The sequence below is a fragment of the Castanea sativa genome, chromosome 12 (assembly GCF_040712315.1).
Source record: "Castanea sativa cultivar Marrone di Chiusa Pesio chromosome 12, ASM4071231v1".
In the NCBI taxonomy this organism is placed as follows: domain Eukaryota; kingdom Viridiplantae; phylum Streptophyta; class Magnoliopsida; order Fagales; family Fagaceae; genus Castanea; species Castanea sativa.
In genome coordinates, this window is record NC_134024.1 from 19,261,109 (window position 1) to 19,284,634 (window position 23,526).

At 35.3% G+C, this 23,526-nt stretch overlaps 1 protein-coding gene across 4 annotated transcripts; it reads left to right on the forward strand.

The window, feature by feature from the left end:
- Window positions 1-608: 608 nt before the first annotated feature.
- Window positions 609-21,824, forward strand: LOC142619985 (GPCR-type G protein 2-like). Of its 4 annotated transcripts, none has more exons than XM_075793407.1 (15): window positions 609-897; window positions 1,003-1,103; window positions 6,085-6,192; window positions 6,923-7,043; window positions 9,223-9,352; window positions 10,831-10,906; window positions 12,136-12,224; window positions 14,239-14,331; window positions 16,429-16,455; window positions 16,618-16,704; window positions 17,822-17,893; window positions 18,439-18,569; window positions 19,879-20,040; window positions 20,164-20,221; window positions 21,446-21,824. In XM_075793407.1, exons 1-13 carry the CDS (start codon window positions 683-685, stop codon window positions 20,027-20,029), a joined length of 1,401 nt encoding a protein of 466 aa, XP_075649522.1. In that variant the 5' UTR covers window positions 609-682; the 3' UTR covers window positions 20,030-20,040; window positions 20,164-20,221; window positions 21,446-21,824. The 4 variants fall into 4 exon arrangements, with proteins under 4 accessions (XP_075649522.1, XP_075649521.1, XP_075649523.1 ...); XM_075793406.1 differs by having other exon boundaries at window positions 20,164-20,208; XM_075793408.1 differs by having other exon boundaries at window positions 20,164-20,208; window positions 21,432-21,570.
- Window positions 21,825-23,526: the final 1,702 nt, after the last annotated feature.

The window sequence follows — 23,526 nt, forward strand, 5'->3', positions numbered from 1 at the left end:
AGGCCTGCCATCGAGCTCACGCCGGGCGAGATCGAGGCGCGATCTCGCGCCGTCGAGCTCGACGTGTGATCTCGCGCCGTCGAGCTCGCGCAGGGCGAGATCGAGGCGCGATCTTGCGCCGTCGAGCTCGCGCCCGGCGAGATCGACGCGCGTGATCGCGCCGGCGAGATCGGTGACCCACCGATCTCCCTCTTCCTCCTCCCTGTCTCACCTCCCTCTCTCAGTTTAATTTGATTTGGCCATGGTGTTTTATTTGATTTTTGTTTGTTTAGAAGTTGATGGATTGTAATGTTCTATTATAAAATTTGTTTGGAATGTGAGAAAATGGTTGAGAAAATGTGAGAAATCAGTAAAAAATTTGCATTTTCAGAATGTTACCAAACACTTGAAAATATTTTCCAAAGTATTTTTTAAAATGCCACCAAACATCTAAAAATATTTTCCTTTCCCGAAAATATTTTTCTTTCCTGAAAACATTTTCCAGAATTGCTTTACTGTCGAAACAAACGCACCCTTAACCAAAATGAAAAATTAAAATTTAGGGGCAAAATGGTATTTTAACGGAAAAAAATCAGAGGAAAAAAAAAAAAAAAAATCCGGATCAAGAAGGAGAAGGAGGGAGAGTTAGTTCGAAATCCAGAAAAGATCCAGGGGACACACAGAGATTAGAGAGTATTGAGAGATGGGGTGGGCATGGGCGATCTACGAGAGCGTCGTCGTTTTGGGGTCACTAATTCTACTGGGTTGGACAGGGCTATGGTTCCTCAACCAAAGGCTCTACAAGGAGTACGAAGAGAAGCGCGTCCTAGTCCAGATCATCTTCAGCGTCGTCTTCGCTTTCTCTTGCAATCTCTTCCAACTCGTCCTCTTCGAGATCATCCCTATTCTCTCCAAAGAGTAACGCATCTTCTCTCTCTTACCTCTCTGTTTGTTTCCCGAGAAACTAGTAGAAAATGTTATGCCATTTTATTTATCCGTGGTTTGGCTTTGTATTGGATGTAGGGCAAGATGGATGAACTGGAAGCTGGATTTGTTTTGTTTGATACTGTTGCTGGTTTTCATGCTGCCTTATTATCATTGTTACTTGATGCTTTGCAATAGCGGTGCGTTTGATCTTTCTTTCTTTCTTTTTTTTTTTTTTTTTTGGCTTTGTTGATTATTAGTTCAAGCACAAGAATTCAATGCGTGTGTGTGTGACTGTGTAGTGCAATTTTAGTAACTATTTTGTATTATAAATTTAGTGTTTATAGTTGATGGAGTTAATGCTTTGGATTGTTCTAGAAGGAATTCATATTAGTGTTTAGGAGGTAAATTTGTTAAGTTGTGAAAATAATCCGTTTACGCAAAATTAAAGAAGAGAGAAGAAAACTAGACACACTGAATTTTCGTCGTTGGGCAATATGCATCCACAGGCGACAACAGAGAAATTTCTACTATAAAATGAGAAGATTACAATAATAGCACATGCCGGTACGACATCAGTATGACACAAATATGACAAGGGTAAGACACTCTAAATGAAGTGTCCATGCTTCCTAGAGGACACAGACACTCTCATAAGATCCAAACCCCAAATACACTAGAGTACCCTATTGTATTTGCACTTGACTTGCAGTACCTTTTTCCTCTTTATGTGATTACCTTTTGCACACTTATCAAATTGCCATGTCATAGCACTGTATTGCGGCACATATATATTCAAGTTGGCAGGAGTGAAGTCCTAATATTAATTGTGGTTATGGTTAGGGTTCATGTTCATGGTCATTATGAGTTGATGTGGCAGTTTGCAAACTTGATTTTGTTGTTTTCATTCTTAGAGCTCGATTGGGGTGGGCCATTCCCTCATTGATTTTTGTTCAATTATGTTAAACTCAACCTTGTCCCAAATGTTAATTTTGCTATTGTAATGCTTAGTCTGTATTACTTTTGACATGTTTAGTTTTTATTTATCCTATGTATTAAGTTTTTACAGGGTTGGACCTTAACCATATATTTTTTGAGGGAGTATTATTATTTTTATTTTTTTGATTGATTGCATATGTCGAGGGGTAACCCAGGTTGGTGAGCCTCAGTCAGCATAATTTGACAAGTATTTGTGGCTTTTTTGATTAATTATTCTATTTTGAATGTTAATCAATCCTTAGATCTTTTATAACTGATGAAACTTGGTTGTATGTAATCTAACGATAAAAATTATCCAGGTGGAAGAATAAGGTGATTTGATAGTAATTTGCAGTCCATTGTGATGTGTAAGAATCCTCATTACTATCACAGTCTAGAGATAATACTCAGGATTGTTAGATTTAATCTGTTGGAAAATAACAAGGTTCTCCAGGAATTTGTAGATACTTATAACATATCAATGCAGTTATATTGATAAGTAATAATTTTGATTGAATCTTGTTCTGGATTGAGGAGGAAGACCATAATCCTGCTGTTTAACTATAGTTTTGTAACATGTTTAGATAGCTATATGTTAATGCAGATGGAAAAAATCATCTGCCCTAGTGATATCAATGATTGCCTTAACATATTCACCTTTTACAATCAGAATGTGTCAAAAAAAAAAAAACCCTCAACTTAACAACAACAATAATAACAACAACAAAGCCTTATTCCCAAAATTTTGGGGTTGGCTATGGATCCTCAATAGAATAGAGGAATGGGGACAATATTTCTCTTTAAGGATTTTTGAGCGGAGAAGGTACTTCATGAAGTTGGTCTTTATGGGTAAGATTGTGGCACAATGGCTGATGAGGAGTATAGAACAGATTGTTGTCGGGATCAGTCTGAAGTTTTTTTTATACGTTCAGGGAAGGTGATTTAGCTTACACCCTCCAACGGAGCTCCAACTCTTTTGGCTTGTTCCTACTATTGATTGAGTTTAAAGTTGGCAGGTCTAGGAGGTCCATTATTATTCCAGAAGGCAGAGCAAAGAATGGATGGAGGGTTTTTGGGTTAGAATTAAGGAAGATGTTGGAACCTGAAAACTATGTGAATGGTGGGTCTGGGAAATTTGTAGCTCAACATCATAAGGATAATTTAGGGGTTCAACCTTTCAAAACCTTTGCTGATACGGTGCGTGGGCATCAGGCGCAGGTCAGGGGTAGGAATTAGCCAAACCTGTTCAGCGCCTATGATAAAGGAAATTTGTTTTTAGAGAATAATAAGGGGGAGAAGCAGAACCCAGTTTTTGAGCAAAGGATGTGCGAAATGCCGGTGAACATATCAGGTTGACGAACCTTGGAGGAGGCCATGTGGGTTCCCGGAGCATTAATGAGGAATTTGAATTTGGAGAGACAAAAATGGTAGGAAATTATAGGAGATCGCTGTTGAATTTCAATTCAAATCGGAATAAACATGCTTATGGAAAAGAGCGTGAATTGATGAAACCTGACTGGACAGGAGGAGGCTTGATAGTAGAGGTGAATGGGGAAGGAATAAGGCGTGTTGTATGGAAATCTAATAAAGGAGGTCTGAAGAATTCTATATGGGTCAAAAGGAATCAAAGGGAGCACGTGGTGGGTCCTTCTAGTGGGTCACGGGCTTATCAAAATTCTGTGGTGAATAAAGGTGGTTTAAGGAGCTCTAAATGGGTCACTAGGAGTCAGAGGGAGCTCTCACGGGCTCAACATCAAAGTTGTTCTGTGATGGGCTTAGACCAAGAGTGTAACTTTCAAATGGGCTTCCCAGTTATACATAATCAAGAGCCCACTGGCCCATTTAGGAAGGTCGTGGGTGCGAGCCCATCCTCAAGTGACCAGAGACCATTGTATCACGATGCCCAAGCTTCAGAGATGGCTAGCGAGCCTCACGAAATTCTGGATACCAAGGCTGTGACGTCGGATCACACAGATGCTGGTGGAGCTCACGCCAAGGAGTCACCGGCACCACTGGAGGAGGCTGGCATTCAGCTTTTATTGCTAATGAATGTGTTGATAGCAGGGTGAAGAGTAAGATTCTGAGGGTTATTTGTAAATTAGATATTGAGAAAGCCTATGATCGTGTGAACTGGGAGGCTCTCCTAGATTTGTTGAAGATAATGGGATTTGGGGTGAGGTGGATCCGCACTTGCATATCCACAGTCCAATTCTCTGTCCTGTTTAATGGGTCTCCAGCTGATTTTTTTGGGAGTTCAAGGGGTTTGTGACAAGGGGACCCTCTATCTCCCATGTTGTTTCTGGTTATGATGGAGGTCTTCAGTAAGATGATGAAAAGAGCTGAAGGGGCTGGTTTGTTTCGAGGTTTTAGAGCAAATGGTAGACGGGGTGGAGGGGTATGTGTCTCACATCTTTTGTTTGCGGATGATACGATTTTGTTTTGTGATGCAGATGAGGAGCAGATTCTACATGTCCGGATGCTTCTTCTTTGTTTTCAGGCAGTGACAGGTTTAAAGGTTAACACGCTAAAGAGTGAGATGGTTCCCATTGGGGAGGTTCCTAATGTCCATGTTTTGGCAGAGATTTTGGGTTGCCGGATTGGGTCTTTGCCTATGACTTATCTTGGTATGCCATTGGGGGCATCACACAAGTCCCCTGTTGTTTGGAATCCTATCTTTGAGAAAATTGAGCGTAAGTTGACTGCATGGAAGAAGATGTATCTGTCAAAAGGTGGAAGACTAACGTTGCTTAAAAGCACATTTTATAGTCTTCCTGTATATTATTTATCTTTTTTTACCATCCCTACACATGTGGCCAATAAAATTGAGGTTGCAAAGGGATTTCTCGTGGGGGGATTCCAAGACACTTTTGGTGGATGGGACAAGGTGTGTGCACCCTTGGAAAATGATGGATCAGGAGTAAGGAAATTAACTACTTTTAATAATGCCTTATTAGGAAAGTGGTTATGGCGGTTTGGGATTGAGGAGACAAGGTTGTGGAGAAGGGTTGTTGCTCTAAAGTTTGGGGAAGAATGGGGAGGATGGACATCTAAGCTAGGAAGAGGGGTACATGGGTGTGGCTTGTGGAGAAGTATTCGAATGGGTTGGGAGGAATTTAGCAAAAATATTCGTTTTGAGGTAGGGGTGGGAAATAGAGTTAAGCTTTGGACAGATCAATGGTGTGGGGATTCTCCACTTCTATTGATTTTTCCGAGTGTATATGGGATTGCTTCCAATAAGGAGGCATCTGTGGCCTCTTCTCTTGAACGGTTGGGGATAGAGGAACGGAGAAGTTGGGATGTTCATTTTATTTGAAGATCAAATGATTGGGAAATGGGTGGTGTGGATGATTTTCTCCGCACCTTGGGTTCAAATCTACCTCCCACTGAGAATGGAGATCGCATGCGATGGAAGTTGACAAAGAATGGGGATTTTGATATCCGATCGTTTTATAATAAGTTAAGAAGACCTTTGCCCATTATTTTTTCCTGGAAAGGTGTGTGGAAGGTTAAGGCTCCTCGACGTGTCTCATTCTTTGTGTGAATTGTTGTATGGGATAAGATCCTCGCCGGTGATAATTTGAGGGAGAGAGGGATGGTTTTTGTTGACTAGTGCATTACGTGCCGTTGTAATGGGAAGATGGTGGATCATCTACTACTTCATTGTGGTAAGGCTTATAGATTTTGGAGTTTGGTGTTTAGATCTTTTGGGATTTCTTGGGTCTTGCCAAGAACGGTTGTAGATACTCTCTTTGGGTGGTGGAATTGGCTTGGAAAACATTCGTCTAGTATTTGGAATTTAGTTCCTTTGTGCTTAATGTGGTGCATTTGGAGGGAGCGAAATTGGAGGACGTTTGAGGATATGGAAAGTATGGATGATCAACTTTAGGCCTCTTTCAGTGGCTCTTTGTTTGACTGGTCTAAGGCTTGGGGACTCACCTCTAGTGACTCTATTTCTATGTTCCTTAGCACTCTCCTTTGTAATTAGTATCTTTTCTTTCCTTTTTCTTTCTTCATCTTTTCTCTTTGTAATTTTCTCTCTGCCTTATGTTTTTCTGCATAAGGTAGTGTTCTTGAATATATATCTTTTTCACTTATCAAAAAAAAGAATAGCTAGGGTTGGCCGTATGTATTATTTTCCTTCATTCTACCCTTTAACTTAAATGATTATTTTTTTATTTATAATTATTATTTTTTTCATCTCAGGTATAAGGAAGGAACGAGCTGCACTTGGAGCCATCTTGTTTTTGCTGGCATTTCTCTATGCCTTTTGGCGCATGGGCATTCACTTTCCTATGCCTTCACCTGATAAAGGTTTTGATTTGATCCTTGTTAAGATCATAACTCATAGATTAATTCTCTCTCTATCACCCACTTCCATTGTTTCCTTGACGTAAATGAATGAAATAAACTGATGCTTTATCTCTGCATGTCTCCAACCTTTCCACTATCATTATGTTGGGTTATGTTTGAAGGCATTAGACAAAGAATTTAAAATGAAAACATAGGTCACATTGCAAAAAACAGCAATGCATCAGGATGTCAATTAGGATTGTAGTGTTAGTTTAATAAGTTTTTGAAGTGAGTCATGCATTATCTAATCAAATTCCTCTCATTATTATTATTGTTATTATTATCATTTCCCCCCTTAAATATTATGGATATATTTAATCTCCTCTTTGCTACTTTGAGACTGATAACATTGGTTTTTGTTTTTTAATTCCTTATAGCTTGGATTCCCAAATAAGCCTAAATCAATCTGTGAGCACATGAGCATACACAAACATGCTATATTGTATAATCTCCTTTGCAGCTCCATAGCCTCCATTTCCATATTGTCCAAACTATACAGTCTATCATGTGCATCGATCATTATTCCTTTGCATGGCTTACTAATTTTTCTCTTTCATGCATTGTTTTTTCTTCCCATTCCTTCCTTGTCTTTTTTCCTTTCATTCTTGTTTGTAAACTATGTTTTGTTTAATTGTTTCATAAATACCCTCTAGTTTTATGCTTTTGGCTTCTTCTTGACTTCATTTCTCAGGTTTCTTCACCATGCCGCAATTGGTCAGTAGAATTGGGGTCATTGGTGTTACTGTCATGGCTGTCCTATCTGGTTTTGGAGCTGTAAATTTGCCATACAGTTACTTGTCGCTCTTCATCAGGTAATAAATGGATATTGCTTTTATTGCTTTTTGGTGTAAGAGAGTAGAACATAATTCCTTCAGCTAATTAGTGTTCACGTAGTTATTGTTGTACTCACGTGAGAGTGAGATCAAATCCATTCTACTTAATAAGATTTACAACGTTGAACCTCTCTTACATAGTTCTCACTTATCGGTATCCTTTTAACCCCAACAGAATGATCAAACTACTCTTATTGTAAGAGTTTTCTCCTCTATCAAGAGTCCACAGATCTCCTTATTGACACCAATGAGTAAAATCTCCTTGTGTTTTGAACCCCATAGTAACAACGAAGAGTGTGCTACACTATTAGAAATTGTCAAAGTTGCAACCTTCCAAATAGGAACTTGCCAATCCCTGTACCATGAAGTTACAAAGGTTGTTCCTTTAAACCAACCCTTTTTAAGGTGAAATAGGCACAAGGAAAGAGCAATAGAACTCTTATTCTAAGAGTCTTCTCCTCCCTTAAGAAACTCTTTATCTAAAAGTGAGTTTAGAATTTTTTTTTTTTTTTCCCTTTTAGTTTATTTGCTTTTGTACAAATTTTTAGAGCCCTTCTTTTTCTAGTATTATATAACTATGCTTTTGCTAACTTCCAGCAAATAAGCAAATATGTTTTCTGTAAAAAGTTATTACTTATCAAAAAAGTTATTACTTATCAATAAAACTTATTACTTATCAAAAAAAATGTTTTCTGTAAAAAGTTAGTCTAAATGCAGAGTAATAGTTCTATTGTCTCTTAGGAGAACTCGTCTTTTAATATTCTCTTCTCTAAGGAGTAGTCTTATTAAGCGTTTCTCTTCTTGTCATATGGGAGGACCTTTAGGACAAAGCCCCCAAATTTTTACTAACCGTTTATGTATAAGCCTTTAAATCCTATTTCTCGGTGGACAAGAAGTATTAATTATTTCTTTGACTAGGTATACATAAATTATTTTTCTTTTCCTGTTGTTCATCATCATGAACAACTTGTATTTTTCCTTACTATTTTCATTAACAATTTTCTCTGATTACCTATCAAAAAATAAAAAAGGTATACATAAATTGTTTGACAAGGGATAGTCTTTCCTTCCACATATAGAAGACCCCAAAAAAGTAACCAAGTCAGCTTTCATTTCACACCAAGGAAAGCCAAATAGGTAACCAAGTCCAAATAGAAATTTGAGGCAATTTCTAACAAATCTTCTGAACTTTCTTAGAGTTTGTTGAACCACATAAATTCTTGTGTTTATGTAATACCATTTCCCTAAGAGAATACATTACTAATCCCTAGTGTTTAATGGGGTTTTGTTGAGCCACATAAAATAAAGACTCAATGAAAAAAATTAACGTATTCCTAGTGTCAAGGGGTAGAGTTCTAATGGGGTTTCACTAATACCTGTTCCCTTCCGGAATTCATGGAGTTGTCTCTCTACACATAATTTTGTTCCTTCGTATTCGTTAGACTTCTCTGCGTCCCTTGTTCATGGAGTAGTCTCTTTACAATTAAATACATCTTTCTTACCTAAAAAAAAGCAAGTAGCCAATTTTAAACATTTTGTGATGTTCAAAAATTCTTTATCTAAGAAACAAACCATATTTAGGAGAAGTCAATCCCCCTCTGGCACCTCACCAAGGAGGAGAAGACCTACAGTGTCCCTCACTACAGGCTAACCGACCATTCCCCCTTCGTCTAGGATGTGGTCCTCTCTTCCAAGTTCCAATGGCTAGTTTGCTCTCTTGGGTTCTTGGGATGTTTAGTTCCACCTTTGGGTCCTCCAGGCTGGTGTCTCCCACTATTTTGTTGGCCACACCAAGGATGTCCTCTCTGTCGCCTTCTCCTCAGCATCCATTAGATTGTCTTTGTCTTCCATGACTGCACAATCAGGTTCTGGAACACCCTTGGTGAGTGCTAGTGCACCATTCGAGACCAAGACAATCTGATGGAGAAGAAAAAAGAAGATGGTGGCTTGGTGAAGTTGGTCATAATTATAAATTCTAACCATTATTATCATCAATAACATGAGAGTGAAATCTTAAAATGTCATTGTCTATAAAACTATACTACTCTGAATATACATAGATTTGCTTTATTCATAAATTATATTTGTCAGTTTGTTTTATTCAATTACTCTAGTGATTTCTGATTTCCTATATTCCTTTTTATTTTAAATGTGGCAGGGAGATTGAGGAGATAGAGATCAAGGCATTGGAAAGACAACTAATGCAATCAATTGAGACTTGTGTTGCAAAGAAGAAGAAAATTATTCTTGGTCAAATGGAGATGGAACGCATTCAAGGATCAGAGGAGGTTTACATATCTTGCTATATACCTTTGATCATGTTGCATTCTGGTTGGTCTGATGTCTTTAATTCCATGAATGCTGGCTTTAGATCTTCAGCTCACCCTTTTAGTTAACATTCTTATGTTCATGATATTTCTATCTTGTTTTTGTTGGTTTCTTTCAGAGAAGCTCATTTTATGATTGCTTTGTTAGAGTGGATGGCACTTATTAAAACACGTCATATCTAGTACATGCAGTTTTGCGTCTTTGTATATTTATCATATTTCATAACAGATCTCTTATATATATATAAAAAAATCATATTCATAATATATATATATATATTTTTTTTTAATAAGAAATTTTACAAAAGTATAAAGGGGCTCATGTACATGGGAGAAAACAAGAGAACACCAAATAAACATAAAAACTAAACTTTAAAAATCTTAAGAATCTAAAAGTTAACTAAATGAAAGAGCGTATAGTAGCCCTTCATCAATATCTCTCAACAATCCTGTAAGAAAAACTATCTTATCTTGTGCCATGAAAACATTTTTCTTTTCTTCTTTGGTAAGTTACGGACATACTTGGTGGGTCTTTAAAGTGATCTCACCTTCTAACTTACTCTTACAAGGGGAGTGTGTGCCATTAAACCTACCACCTTCAAAAGTCGTGATGATTAGATTCACGGTATGTATACCACATAAGGCATAAATGACTGGAATTATTCAAATTATTAACAATTTTGAAAGAAATAGTAAAATATATGCAAATAATATTGCCACTAGCATAATGTAAAAAAATAATGTTGAAACCAATGAGGCATTGACAAATTTAACGTCAACTACTTTTACACTTAAAAATTAGGGTTTCACCAATGTGCTCTAGCTCAATTGATACCTCCTCCTCATATAAGTTCTAGGTGGAGGGTGAGGCCGTGGGTTCAAGACCCATTGGGTGGGAATGTAACTTACCAATAAAAAAAAAACTGTTTCTGAAATATCATAGTCACGGCCAATTTATTGAGTGATCAAAAGCAGATATTACTGTACAAACCTAAAACTCATGGGCTTGCACTAGTTTACTATTCTTTTATATTAATTGCTGATAACATCATGTGTGTTGCCTTTGTACATCTAGATTCTGATGCTTTTCACAAGTTCCAAATTTGCAATTTTATATGTTAAAAGATGAAATCACTAGTCTTAGATGACATGTGGATAGTTTTAGATTATAAGTATCATAGAATGTTTTTTGTAGAGGAGGCAAATAAGCCTTTTTTGTCTCCATTTTAAATCTTAAACTTTTATATTGTATTTAAATTTCTTTTTTAACCTCATGTTCTCTCCAAACAAGAATGGAGCCTTCTAAGGAAAACCATGAAAGCATTAATCATTGTTACAAGATGATGAAAGTGTGAATTTGTTATATGTTTCCTTGCCACTAAGCATGTGTGTTATACAAGTCAGTCAACTTGTGGCTCAGTAAAAGTTGTTTGCTGCAGATAAAGGGTAGATCCTTTTTTAAACGAATTGTTGGCACGGTTGTACGATCTGTGCATGAAGACCAAAGGGAACAAGGTCAGTCTCTTTTTTTTAGATTAATATTCTGGTCACTCTGTATTCATTCTGGCTACACACACATGCATCCACATTTATGTATGTGTATTTGTATGTGAATGTTTATTAGAATATTTTATTTTATATTTTTAAAAGAATTGTTCAAGATCCACATTTTTTTAAAAGACAAGCTTTTATAAATCTATGAACTGATAGTTGCTTGGGCAATGTGAAATGCTAGGAAGTATAGGCACAGACACGGGAGGGTGCAACATAATATGGATGTAGTGATACGACAAGCTCTGAAAAAATTGGATACTATACAAGACAGTCACAACCATTAATTAACATAAAAACATATTTTTGAGCATATGTCCATTTAGTTTTTAAAAATTAAATTATCATCAAAACATTTGAAGATATGTTTGAAAGTAATTCAAACACTAGATTTATAGTCTAAATATTTTTATTGAATAAGTTCCAATAACACTTTATTTTAAAAAAGAAAATTAATTGGTGGAGGGTGAAGTTGTAGGTTCAAAATCTGATCCATAACCCATTGAGAGTTCAGTGTTGTGTAAATAACCAATAAAAAAACACCTACAAATTAAAAGAAGAAGAGATAGTTGGGTATTACAGTTAACTGAGCATTGCCAATGATCTCTAGCTCAAATGACACTTCCTTATCCCATAAGAATGGGTGTATGGTGAAGTTGTGGATTTAAAACCCATTGGGTGTATGTATAACTTGACCAAAAAAAAAAAAAAAACAGATTTAACTGAGAATTAATCAGGCCCAATTTTTTTTAAAATTTTTTTTTTTTAAAGTCTTTAGGAAATTCAGAAAGCATAAGTCAGAGTAGGCTCAACCTTCTTATTACAATAACAACAAGGCCTTATTCCCAAAACTTTGTCCTAATGATTAATAATAACCTAGTTTTAACTTAGTCTATCCATATATTTTGTAAAAGAGTCCTTGAATTCCAAACCAAAAACCTAGGGCCAATAGCATTTAGGGTATCTAATCAAAAGCATCTGAGCCCAAAAAAAAAGTAGCCCAATGTTAATCAGAGAGGCAGATCTACAACCCCTCGCCCCCTACTTTACCAATGTCAACCACTCATGCAAACGAACTTATAAAAAACAAGGTTTGGTATGGGGTTCCAATTCTTCTTAATCTCCTTATTCTTTTTAAGGTTCAATGATGTTTCTTCATATCTATTTATTTATTTGTTTTTATTTTCTTAAAGACATCAAAAGCATGGAAGCAGAGGTACAAGCTTTAGAAGAGCTCTCAAAGCAGCTATTTTTGGAAATCTATGAGCTTCGGCAAGCAAAGGTTTTTTATTATTTATTTATTTTTGAAATAATGATCATTAGTATTTTTATTTTATAAATGTGATATACACTTGGTTCCCTATTTTGATTTCAACAACATGTTTCTGCATCTACTGTGTTACATATAGCCTTCCTGCCATTTCTTTTGCACATACCTTTTACATTTGTGGGCCAGTGCTGTTGTTCTGCTAATGTCTATGATACTTTGTTGAAGTGCTGTACATTGTACAATGAAAGATTAATTTACTTCCAGGAAAAATATGTTTTGACATAATTAATATGGTTTAAAATTCATATTTATGGTTATTTGGTCTATTCGATTTAGATCAAATAGTTATGGTGTTGTGTGGTGGAATGAAGATTTGGAGGTTCAAATTCTACATAGGCTGTTTGAAGAGCAATACATTACCTCATATCCAATTGTGCAATAGTATTTTAACATCTACTGAACTTTGGAAACCAGCTTCTTTATTTCTATTTTTGAGGTTTCTCTTGTATACATTGCATGTATTAAGGTTGTGCCCCTTTTGTGCTTTTTTATTGAATTATTATTTTATAAAAAATCATATTGCAAGATGTTTTTGATAGGTAGATAGTGGGGAAGGAGAAGGTGAGGTTTGAATCATATTGCAATAAATAATTGCAAATACCATACTTAGATTTAGGTACATGACTTAGTTACTACTATAACGTTAACATTGTAAAAGGTGAGAAGGTCCTGCTAGCAAGGAATACACAATTTATTTTACTTTTATAAAAAAAAAAAAAAGAATACACAACTCTTTAGAGGAGGAAATTTATGAGACATTGACTTAGAACTTTAAGGGTGCTCTTTTATGTGTATTGCACTTGGCGCAAAGGTGCCTGATTTTATCCTTATGTGCATGATTGAGCGATAAATGGTATGGGCCACACAATGCTTTTTATGTGTACTTCTCACTAGAGATGTGCCTTGCTGTGCTTTTAACAACACTGTATTGGAATCTCCAGAGGTAAGGGCTGAGCAAAAGATGTCTTGAGTGGAATCTGATTAAATCTGAGCAAATGTTATAAATGTTGAAAAAGAAAATAGAGCTTGTAATTTGTGAAACATAATTGGTTTCTGGGAGCATATATTATTGTGCTTCATAGTATGAATTGTTGGGAAAATCAGTCAAATTCTGATCTGTGTTTTCATTGTAGTATCACGCACAGTTTGACCTCCCAATATATCGCATCCATGTGTAACGGGCATTTCTTTCAATATCATCCCATTGCTTTGTTTTCCCAAACGTCCCTTCCAACATGACAAGTTGATAACATTTCCACAACTACAGAAGGCACTACCCAAGAGGCTCCAAACAGAGAAAATCAAAGATAATAACTCTTGAGCCACCACACAATGAAGAAAATGATGAGCCACACTCTCCATGGTTCTTGCACATAAAAGCACCAATCCATGAGTATCAACCCTCATCTCTTTTCTAATGTCTAACACCACGAGAAACTAAGCCACCCTTGGAGGTGCCTTAACTTTCCAAATGCTCTGCCAAGAAAAAAGTCTCTCCTCCTCCTCTCAATAACTTGCAGTAGCTCTTCACTTGGGAGCCTTTAGATTTTAAAGGGATCCAGAACAGGTTGTTCTTATTCTTATTCATACTCCCCCCCCTTCCCCCCTCTCTTTTTTTCCACACACTAATTTCATTGCATAAATGTCCTCCAGCAAGTGAGCCATTGATTATAATTCCCAATCATACACCTCTCTAATGAACAACAGATTCCAACAAAAGGAACCATTGTTGTTTTGTTTTCTGCTTCTCCTTTCTATAACGTTTGTAAATGCAGGTAGTTTTCTTCTGAACATTTTCTGTTTGTCATCGAAAATTATATTTTAATTTTATCCCATCACTTATATTGTGTCGTAAGTTTCTGCAACCATTTATGTGCATGAATTTTTTGTTGTTTCAATCAATGTATTTTTTTAGTGAAATTTTGAACAGGTAAACTAGTTCTCACTTTTCTTTCTTAATTTGCAGGAGGCTGCTGCTTTTTCTCGAACCTGGAGGGGTCACATGCAGAATCTACTTGGCTATGCCTGTTCGGTCTATTGTGTGTACAAAATGATTAAGGTATGATCTGTTTTATCGGGTTTATAAATTAAGGACATTTCATTTATTCTCTTACTAAATTCAGCATGTTAAAAACCTTATTTCATTGGTAGCAAAAGCAACAAGTATAGGAATCGAGGGCAAAACTTAAATTGTATTCCCTTTAGAATCACAAAACTTAATGATCCTCTAGAAATTCCAAGACAAATGTTTGCAGCTTGTTTTGCTGCATCTTAAAATTCTTGTTTCTGTTTATATGTTAATAATTGCTCTTGCTTATTTAAAAAAGGGGAAAATTTATGATCCATGCCATAATTAAATTTGGGTAAGCATTTTTTGGAAATTCCAAAATTTGTGATAAAGTTAGAAATAATAATTTTTTTTAATAAAAATAATTTTTTGCAAAAGAGGGGAGAGTTCAAATATACAGTGTCTGCAATACTCTGCATTTGAACCACTCCTAAAGAATTACAATCTAAAGTTCAAAAGATCTATAAAATTTAGAAAAGAAGATGAAGGGATGCCATTCAAGGTAGTCATCCGCTCATCCATCAAGGTTTGCTTAATAACATGATTGGGGCGCTTGACACCATCAAAGGTTTTTATTTTCCTCTTTTGCCAAAATTTCCCCAAAACACATGATGGAGCTGGTTTCCAAATCTTTGAATGAATGAGGACGAAATCTTCTTTTTCAACACTGCAAAATCTGAAGCACAGTTTTTGGCACAACCCAAACTACCCTGAATAAGGTAAAACAAAAGGCCAAATGTCTCGTGCCACTAGACAATGTAGTAAAAAATTCTCAATTGACTCATTGCTACCAGTCAACAAACGTAAGATTTTTCTGAAGATTTTCCGTCAAAATGTTACCTAAAGCTGCTGTCTAAGTGGAAAATTGCAATTGTGATGTTGGGATCTTAAGTGGTTTGTATTTCAATTGGACCTGATGAGATGATCCAAGGGTGCTTCTGAGGTGCTGGGGATATGGTGTAATACCGAGATATTGTATAACAGAACATAGAACTGCTTCTGCCTCTCTAATCAACCATTAACCAGTAATTATAATGTTGGTGAATTCAGTTTGGGGGATGTGGTTTGGCATTATTTGAACCAAAGTTCTTTTTTCATTGGAGTTCTAAATTAGTACATGTATTGAAAGATCCAAAAATTTTAATCTGTCATTAAGAATATTTTCAATTTTGGTCTGTTTCCAATTTTCACCTAATATTTTTGCAATCAAGGAGATCAGACCTGTATCAAAACTTTTAAACTTTTATTCTGCTATTGGTTTCTGGGAAACAAAAGACTAATGTTTTTGGGTAAAGTTGTTTCAGTTAATGTGCCATTATTAAGAAATTTGACTCAACTAAAACTATTAAACCATTATTCCCTTCTATCTTTCATTCTTGAGATGAAAAAGTTCCATATCGGTAGTTTACATGACAATTTTCAATAAGTAATCCTTTGTAAACATAGTGAGGAATCATATTTAAGAGTGATTGGGCTCTCAAATTAATAATTGGGCAACATATATTTACCTATAATATTTATTTTTTATGATGTCATAGTCTGACCACCAGTCAAACCATGATGCAACCACTGGTCAATTCCTAATCCGACCATACAACTGAGAACTATTATTTTTTCTGATTCTTTGTTTGGTTCAGTTTTAAAACCATAAATTTATATGTCATTTAGTGAATCTGTTTTCATGAAGAAAAAAATGGGCAAGAATCCAGCAGAATACTAAATTAGAAAATTGTATCAAAACTCTTTTTTTTTTTTTATAAAGTACAAAAAAATATGAAATAGTAAAAGTTTGCATGGCTTAACAGTGAGGATTGTTGTACAACACTCTTTGCAATGTGCAAATAATTTGAGTGAAGTCCTCCTACATCATAAATATAAATTGATAAACAGCTGGAATGTTATTCAAAACCTGCATATATGTTCCCTTTGATGCTCCTTACTGTCTAAAGTTAGAATTACAAACTTTCTGGTGATATTGTATTTTAGTTTTTGGTTTTTTATGTCCTTCAAATAGTCTTCCTTTTTTCTGGTTTTGATTTTTACTGCTTGGAAAGTGAGGTGTCTGATTGATCTATTTGCTTTGTGCAGTCTTTGCAAAGCGTTGTTTTCAAGGAGGTACTTTTATTATCCCTCGATGATCCCTTTTTGATGATCTTTTCATGTTTGTATTTATGATTTTTATCTAATTGTCATTGTTTAATTTGTTTCATCTTTGAACCATTTCAAATCGCGTTGTCATTGGCTAATATATTGCATTTTTATCTGTTTCTTTGACAGGCTGGTTCAGTTGATCCTGTGACTATGACAATAAGCATATTCTTGCAGTTCTTTGATATTGGAATCAATGCTGCGTTATTGTCGCAGGTTAGATGTCAATGTTGCTTGCCATATCTTTGAATCAGTTCCAGATTATGTTTTACTACTATTTGTGTTCAATAAAGTTAATAAATTCTTTCAGGTGTCAATTATTGCTCAATGTTTTCATTTTGTTAACAATATAGGTGGCAATGCTATTTGAAAACTGAAGACTTATACAGAATAGTACTGCGAGTAGGCACTGAGTTTTTGATGACTTACATAATATGACCTTTTGTCTATTTATTCCATGTTACATACTGGTGATATGCATGAATGAGCAATAACTTTGAATAAAACCAATGAGCAGTTTTCCTAGTCCCTGTATGATATGATCTTCATTGTATTTCAGCATGTTTTGTTAAATTGTTGTCGGGCATGTATCTCTTTGGACAACTAGTGCTAGAAAGGATGGTCTCAAAACCCATTAGATCAAGGTTCACGCCCCCTTCATTCATTCTGTTTCCATTTCTATGCTTGTCTAACCCATTAGATGAAGGTTACATGCTGATCTCCTTAAAATTACAGTGACTAACTTCTGGAATTACTCATGGCTTTTCATCCTGAATATAATTGTTTCATAGTAACTATAGAATCTTACTATAAACTTGAAGATTGTAATTCCAGTTTATAAAATATGTGAATTAGGCATGTCATTATATTAGATGTTATATTTTTCTCTTTTATAGAAGGGAATGGTGATTGTTCTCTATTTTCTACATTTGTTTCATTAATCAGGATTGGTGATATTATTCAGTTATGCATTGGTTTTACTATTACTTGAATTTCAGTTGAAGGTATTGTAGCTTCATTGGGGCTTCTCTTTTAATTGTGCAATTCTTGTGAAAAGGACAATTCAATGTGTATGTCTAGTCTTATTTCTGTTAATATAATCAAAGTTTGAAGAAGACAGTTTAATCTTATGACTACATGATTCAGTGTTTGTGTATAATATTTAAAAGCAACAGTGCTAGCGTGCTGATGATAGATAGTTTAATAGAAATAGTCAAAGGAAGCTTCCAGTGCTTTTGCTACTGGCATTGTTATGTGTGTCTATAAGTGCTGTTATGTATTGCATTGTCTGATGCTGTATTTCTCTTACCTTTCTTTTGTTAATGTTGTACAGTATATTTCGTTGTTGTTCATCGGAATTTTGATCGTTATATCAGTTCGAGGATTCCTAACAAATCTAATGAAGGTAATCATGCTTTCTGATATCTTTTCATCTCAATGTATTGCTTAAGTTAGATGACTATGATTTACCTTGTGCTCTCTTGGATTGATTTGAGTAATGTGTGAAGTGTGAACTTCTTGATGAAAGGTCATAGCACATTGAACTTCTTAACGAAAGGTCAGCGCATTTTCATTACTGCTAATAAAACAGATATTCCATGGGATGAAGGATTTTGAGAGAGTGATGAGAGAGAAGAAGCTTTCAGCCCAGATGCTTATAGACAACTAGGTGTCAACTGGCCCATGTAGTTCATATTTTTGCATCTATAATATTCTAAAATGATAAAAAGTGACCTCATTGGTTTATTATAATAACCTTCTGGGAAAGTTTCACTTCTCATTCTAGTTAGTTAAGCAAATAGAATAACATTTTAAAAGGATGAATATGGTTATATGCCCAATTCAGCATGATTGATTTCCTCTTGAAATATTTGTTTTATTTTGGTACGGACAGTGTCTCATGGCTTCTATTATTCTGAAGCTTGACTTGCAGTTTTTGGCTGTCTGCAGTTCTTTTTTGCAGTTTCCAGAGTTGGTAGTGGATCTTCAAGTAACGTTGTACTTTTTCTGTCTGAGATTATGGGAATGTATTTTGTTTCCTCAATTCTTTTGATAAGGAAAAGTTTAGCAACTGAGTACAGGTATGCTCATTACTGTGCTGTGCTATTACTCCCTCCTTTGTCTGTCCCTTTTCTGTTTATCTAGTTTAGAATTTTTTTTTTTAGTGGAACATCATTTAAAGCTTAGTCTGTGAAAGAAAAGTATACGTTTCAAAATTTCCCTTATAAACTTTCAAGAATTTGAACCTGAATAAAATGAAGGCTAGAAATATATTGGGAGGTCAATAAATTAACGATTATTTACTTTTAAAATTGGACAGGTATTATTGGTACAGCTAAAAATGGTATACTGGACAAACAAAATGGGATGGAGAGAGTATTATTATTATTTATAATGTTGCATTTCTTTTAGTATTTAACAATCTGCTTGTGAGTGCTATTGATTTTGCTGAAGTTGATTGTTAATGATTTCTCTTTTAATTGACACTTGAAACTCTCCATTTTGTCGAGTGTGCTTCCATAATTGTGCATAAAAATATGTGCATGCCCATTTTTGTCGAGTGTGCTTCCATAAAAGTGCATTCCTTTGACTCATGTGGCTTGTTTTGGCATAAGTCTTAAATGAGCCTTTAATCCCAGGTGTCTTGCCTGTGATTGAAAATTTATTTATTATTAAATCACCCACAGATTTGGGGAGAAAGAAAGATTTTTGTAGAACAAAGAAATTTATTAAGAAAAGTAGAAACTCAAATACCCAGTCTTCTAAAGATTGAAAGAGTTTTTTGATGCTGCATCATAGTACCAGACATGAAATATACTTTTTGGAAGGCAAAGAGTAAAGCTATGGGCCTGATGAAATTTGAGAAAGCTTTTGGTTTGGGAACTAGTGTCCGTAATGATTCTTAGGATAGTAGAGTTTTATTTACACGTGTGTCAAGGTTATCTTCCTAATTTCATTATTGTTAAAGCCTTGGAATTATGAAGAAAGCTCTTGATGGAAACGCCAACTTAAGGCTTGCGACTGTTCTTATTATGGTTGAATTCAATGCTTTACAATTAGGATGCAGTATTGAATATATTGGGTAAAGCCATTCCAGGTATTGCCATGCCATCTTTTAGGTGAAGGTAAATTTTACGTGTGACAATCATATTGTGTAGCTGTCTACTCGTAATTTTCTGTAGATTGCAATTAAAGAATTTTTAATAAATATATAATGTTGTTACTGCCATATTTTTCTTGATTCTGAAACTATTAAATTGTAGAAGTGCAAGCAAACTGAATCTGTTAGTATTTAATTGCTTAGTTTGTTTCTGTAGAATGTGATAGTTCATTCAGCTATGAGATTAGATCTGATAGGATGGTGTTGTATGGGTTGGGTTCTCTTGGCAGGATCATCATAACAGATGTCTTAGGAGATATTCAGTTTGATTTTTACCACCGTTGGTTTGATGCGATCTTTGTGGCCAGTGCTTTCCTTTCTCTGCTTCTGCTTTCTGCACATTATACATCTCGCCAAGCTGACAAACATCCAATTGATTAATATGATTTGTGGTAAGTATGTGATAATTAGATTATTTCATTTTTTGTATCAATTAAAGTTCAATTTCTGCATAACCTATCTGAGTATTTGGAATCACCCCTTTGTTTCCCTTGTTTCTATGTAATATTGAACAGGAAAATTACTTGTACAATGAATGTTACAGTTCGTGGCCAAAACAGGTACAATATTCAGGTCACTACACTCAACACTTTTTAAGTAGATTATGATTATGTGATATGCAGTTCCGTTGTCTAGGTAGACATGGATTTTGATATTTATTGAGTTCACCGTAATTATTGAATCAGTTGCCTTACTGCTGATTCTAAATCTTGGGGCCTAGGAAATTGGAAGTAATTTATGCTACACACCAATATGTACCAGCTTTATAAGACAAAATTATCTCTTATGATATCAAATTTTTTTTACATCAAGTAATTTGTTTTAAATAGTGCTTAAGATTTTAAATTAGAAGGTTAAAATGCAGGTGTGTAGAATAGCTTTTTAGACCTGGGAGTAACATGTTGCCCCTTGGCATAATAAAAAGATTATGACCAATAATTTTGGGTTTAACTTAATATTATGTTTTTTGGCCATTTGAGGTGTCATGCCTAACAAAATTTATCCTTTGAGAAATTATACTAATACCAATTATCTATCATAGAGCGTAGTTATATTTTCTTTAAAAAGAAGAAATTCTATAGTAGGGTAGAGCTTTATTTTTTTATATATTTATTTTTGGGGATTGGTAAGTTACACCAATAACTCTTATGTCAGAACAAATTTCACAGTTGTTGAAATGACAAGTTGTAATTGATGTATAATAAAAGTGATGTCAATGGTGGTCTCATGTGAAAGAAATGTTGCTTCAATTATAGTCTATCAACTTAACAAGTTGTGAAATGGATAATGCTATACACACAAAGTTTGACAATTTGTTTGCACCAATTGAGTTAGCAAGGTTATACTAGTTTTTAGCTAGGCCTACTACTGACATAACTCTTTTTACCTATTACTAACAATCTGCCACATTAACAAGTGTCAAATTATTTGTGTCTAAACTTTCTCTTGTGAAATTTGTTGTGTTGTGTCTATAGCATTGTTGACATTACAAGGTGAACTATACGGTGGTAGGGTACTTTGGTTAGTGTCATTGCTTTGTTCATTATTAATGCATTTCTTGTTCTTGAACTCAATTCAACTAAGCATTAGTCTCAACTAATTGAGTTGTCCATAGATCCTCCACTTGGCCCTATCTAGGTCTGCTCCTAGTTGCCTCTAAAAATCATCTCTTTGTTTTTGTTTTTTGTTTTTAAATTTTTAAAATTTTAAAATTTTAAAACTTATATCCACGTCATTTTTGGCCTTTTTGCACCTTGCTCATAAATGTTGTCCTAAATATTAGGATTAATATTGCAGGTAAAAAGTTCTTCAGTAATGTTGAGAAAAGTTACTCAACACCTTAAGGACAATTTTTTACGTGAGCAATCAAAGGATGATGGTTAGTGAAGGGCAATACAATGAAGCAATATCTAACATTGGTCTGATTTTTGAGTGGAATGCTCGTGTGTATAATTTTTTTTTTTTTTTTTTTTGGGTATGAAAGAAAGCAGTATCCAATTACTTTGATGAATGATACTGCATTTGTAATATACGGTTTTGTAAATTCATTAATTTCAAAATGGCTATTCTTTCAATGTGTATGAAGTAATAGAAAAGATGAATATGCGAAAAGCCTTATAACTCAGTTGGTTGGTACTTCTTGCTATTTTTTAAAAAGAGACATTCTAGGTCCAAATTTACTATTTCCTAATTATCAATTAAAAAAAAAAAAAAATCTAACATCAAACAATGCCAATATTGAATGTGTTCGTGTGGGTTTGGTGGGTGGGGGGCTCCGGATTGGGGAGTTGGTTTGTAATGGTAGCAGTCAAAAAGTTTAATTTTATATTTTAGCTAACCCATTTTTACATACTATGAATTAGATTATTTGTTCTTTCTATATTTTTATTTTTATGGGGGCAAATCACACTAACACCCTCCTTGGACTTTTATTTATATTTTATGGAAGAAAAAAGAGTAGGAATGGCAACGGGTCGAATTCGGGCTGAATTTTTTGATATCCGGACCCAACTCATGAGTCCTCCCCTGTTATTGGGACTCGGCTTGTTTAATAAATGGGTCTTTTTTTAGCCCCAAACTTGGCCTGTCTGGTCTTCGCGGGCCCTGCCTAGCCACTTCTGGCCTAGTCCGTGGCCCAATCCAACCCAATCTTATTAAAAAAAATAAAAAAAAAACCCAAAGACAAACACAAATCAATCAACATTGTTATTAGTCTTGCTGAAATTAAATTGTTAAACTCCATTTATCATTTATGGAAGAAACAAAACTCCGATTTTTACATTTATGGACAGATTTTTACATTAACACAACATTCACTCCCATTTTTACATATTGAATCCTCAAACAAATACCCAAAAACAAAAACTAAAGAGAGAGGAAATGAACCCCCCCCCCCCCCCCTAAACAAAAAAAAGAACTCAGACCACTAAAGCTCCATCGGCGGTGGTTTCTGCCATCAATCCCACCCCTGGGCTTTGCCTGACCTTAACACGACCAAGAGCTCCTCCGTTCACCACATCTCTCTCCGATCTAACTATCCCGTGCTTTGATCTAACAACATGACCACATCTCTCTCTGATCTAACAATCTTGTGCTCCTCTGTGACAAAAATGATAACCACCACGAGATCTGTGCTCCTCCACGAGGGTGAGGGTGGGTCGGTGAGTGAATGAGAGTGAGGGTGAGGGTGAGGATGAGATGTGAGTGTTTGAGTGAAAGTGAGAGTCTGTGAGGGCTGAATGAGATGCAAGTGAGAGTGAGAGTTAATGAGGGTGAGGTGAGGGAGGCGGCTGAGTTGAGAGAGAAGAGAGAAATGAGTTTTAGGTTAGGGTTGTGATAGATATATATATATATATATATATATATATATATATATATATATATATATATATATATATATAGGTAGGTTGGTAGGTTTTTTTGTAATTTTATATTTAGGCTAACCAGGTCAAGTCGAGTTTGGATTCGAGCCGGGTTTTGGCAAAAACTCGGACACGACCCTATTCTTTATCGGATCGGGTAAAACCCAACCCATTAGGGTTAGGCCGGGCCAGGTACCCACAGGTTGGGCATAAATTGTCATCCCTAAAAAAGAGAGCTCAAGCGTGTGTTCACGGCCCTTTGGACTTTTATGCTATTTGCATTGAGACCCTTATTCTACTTTTAGTATGGTAACTTTGATGTTGTACTGTACCAAATAGCATTTTTGTCAATGTTTTGTCCAATTTGCTAATCTCACTTGAGATACCAAAAAAAAAAAAAACCTAAGGGGTCTAGAGAGAAACAAATGGGTCAATTGAGCAAGGAAAATATAAGATATTTTGTCTACAGATGAGTGAAACTTTTAGGAGATTTCACTCTCCTGTCAAGTTAGTTGC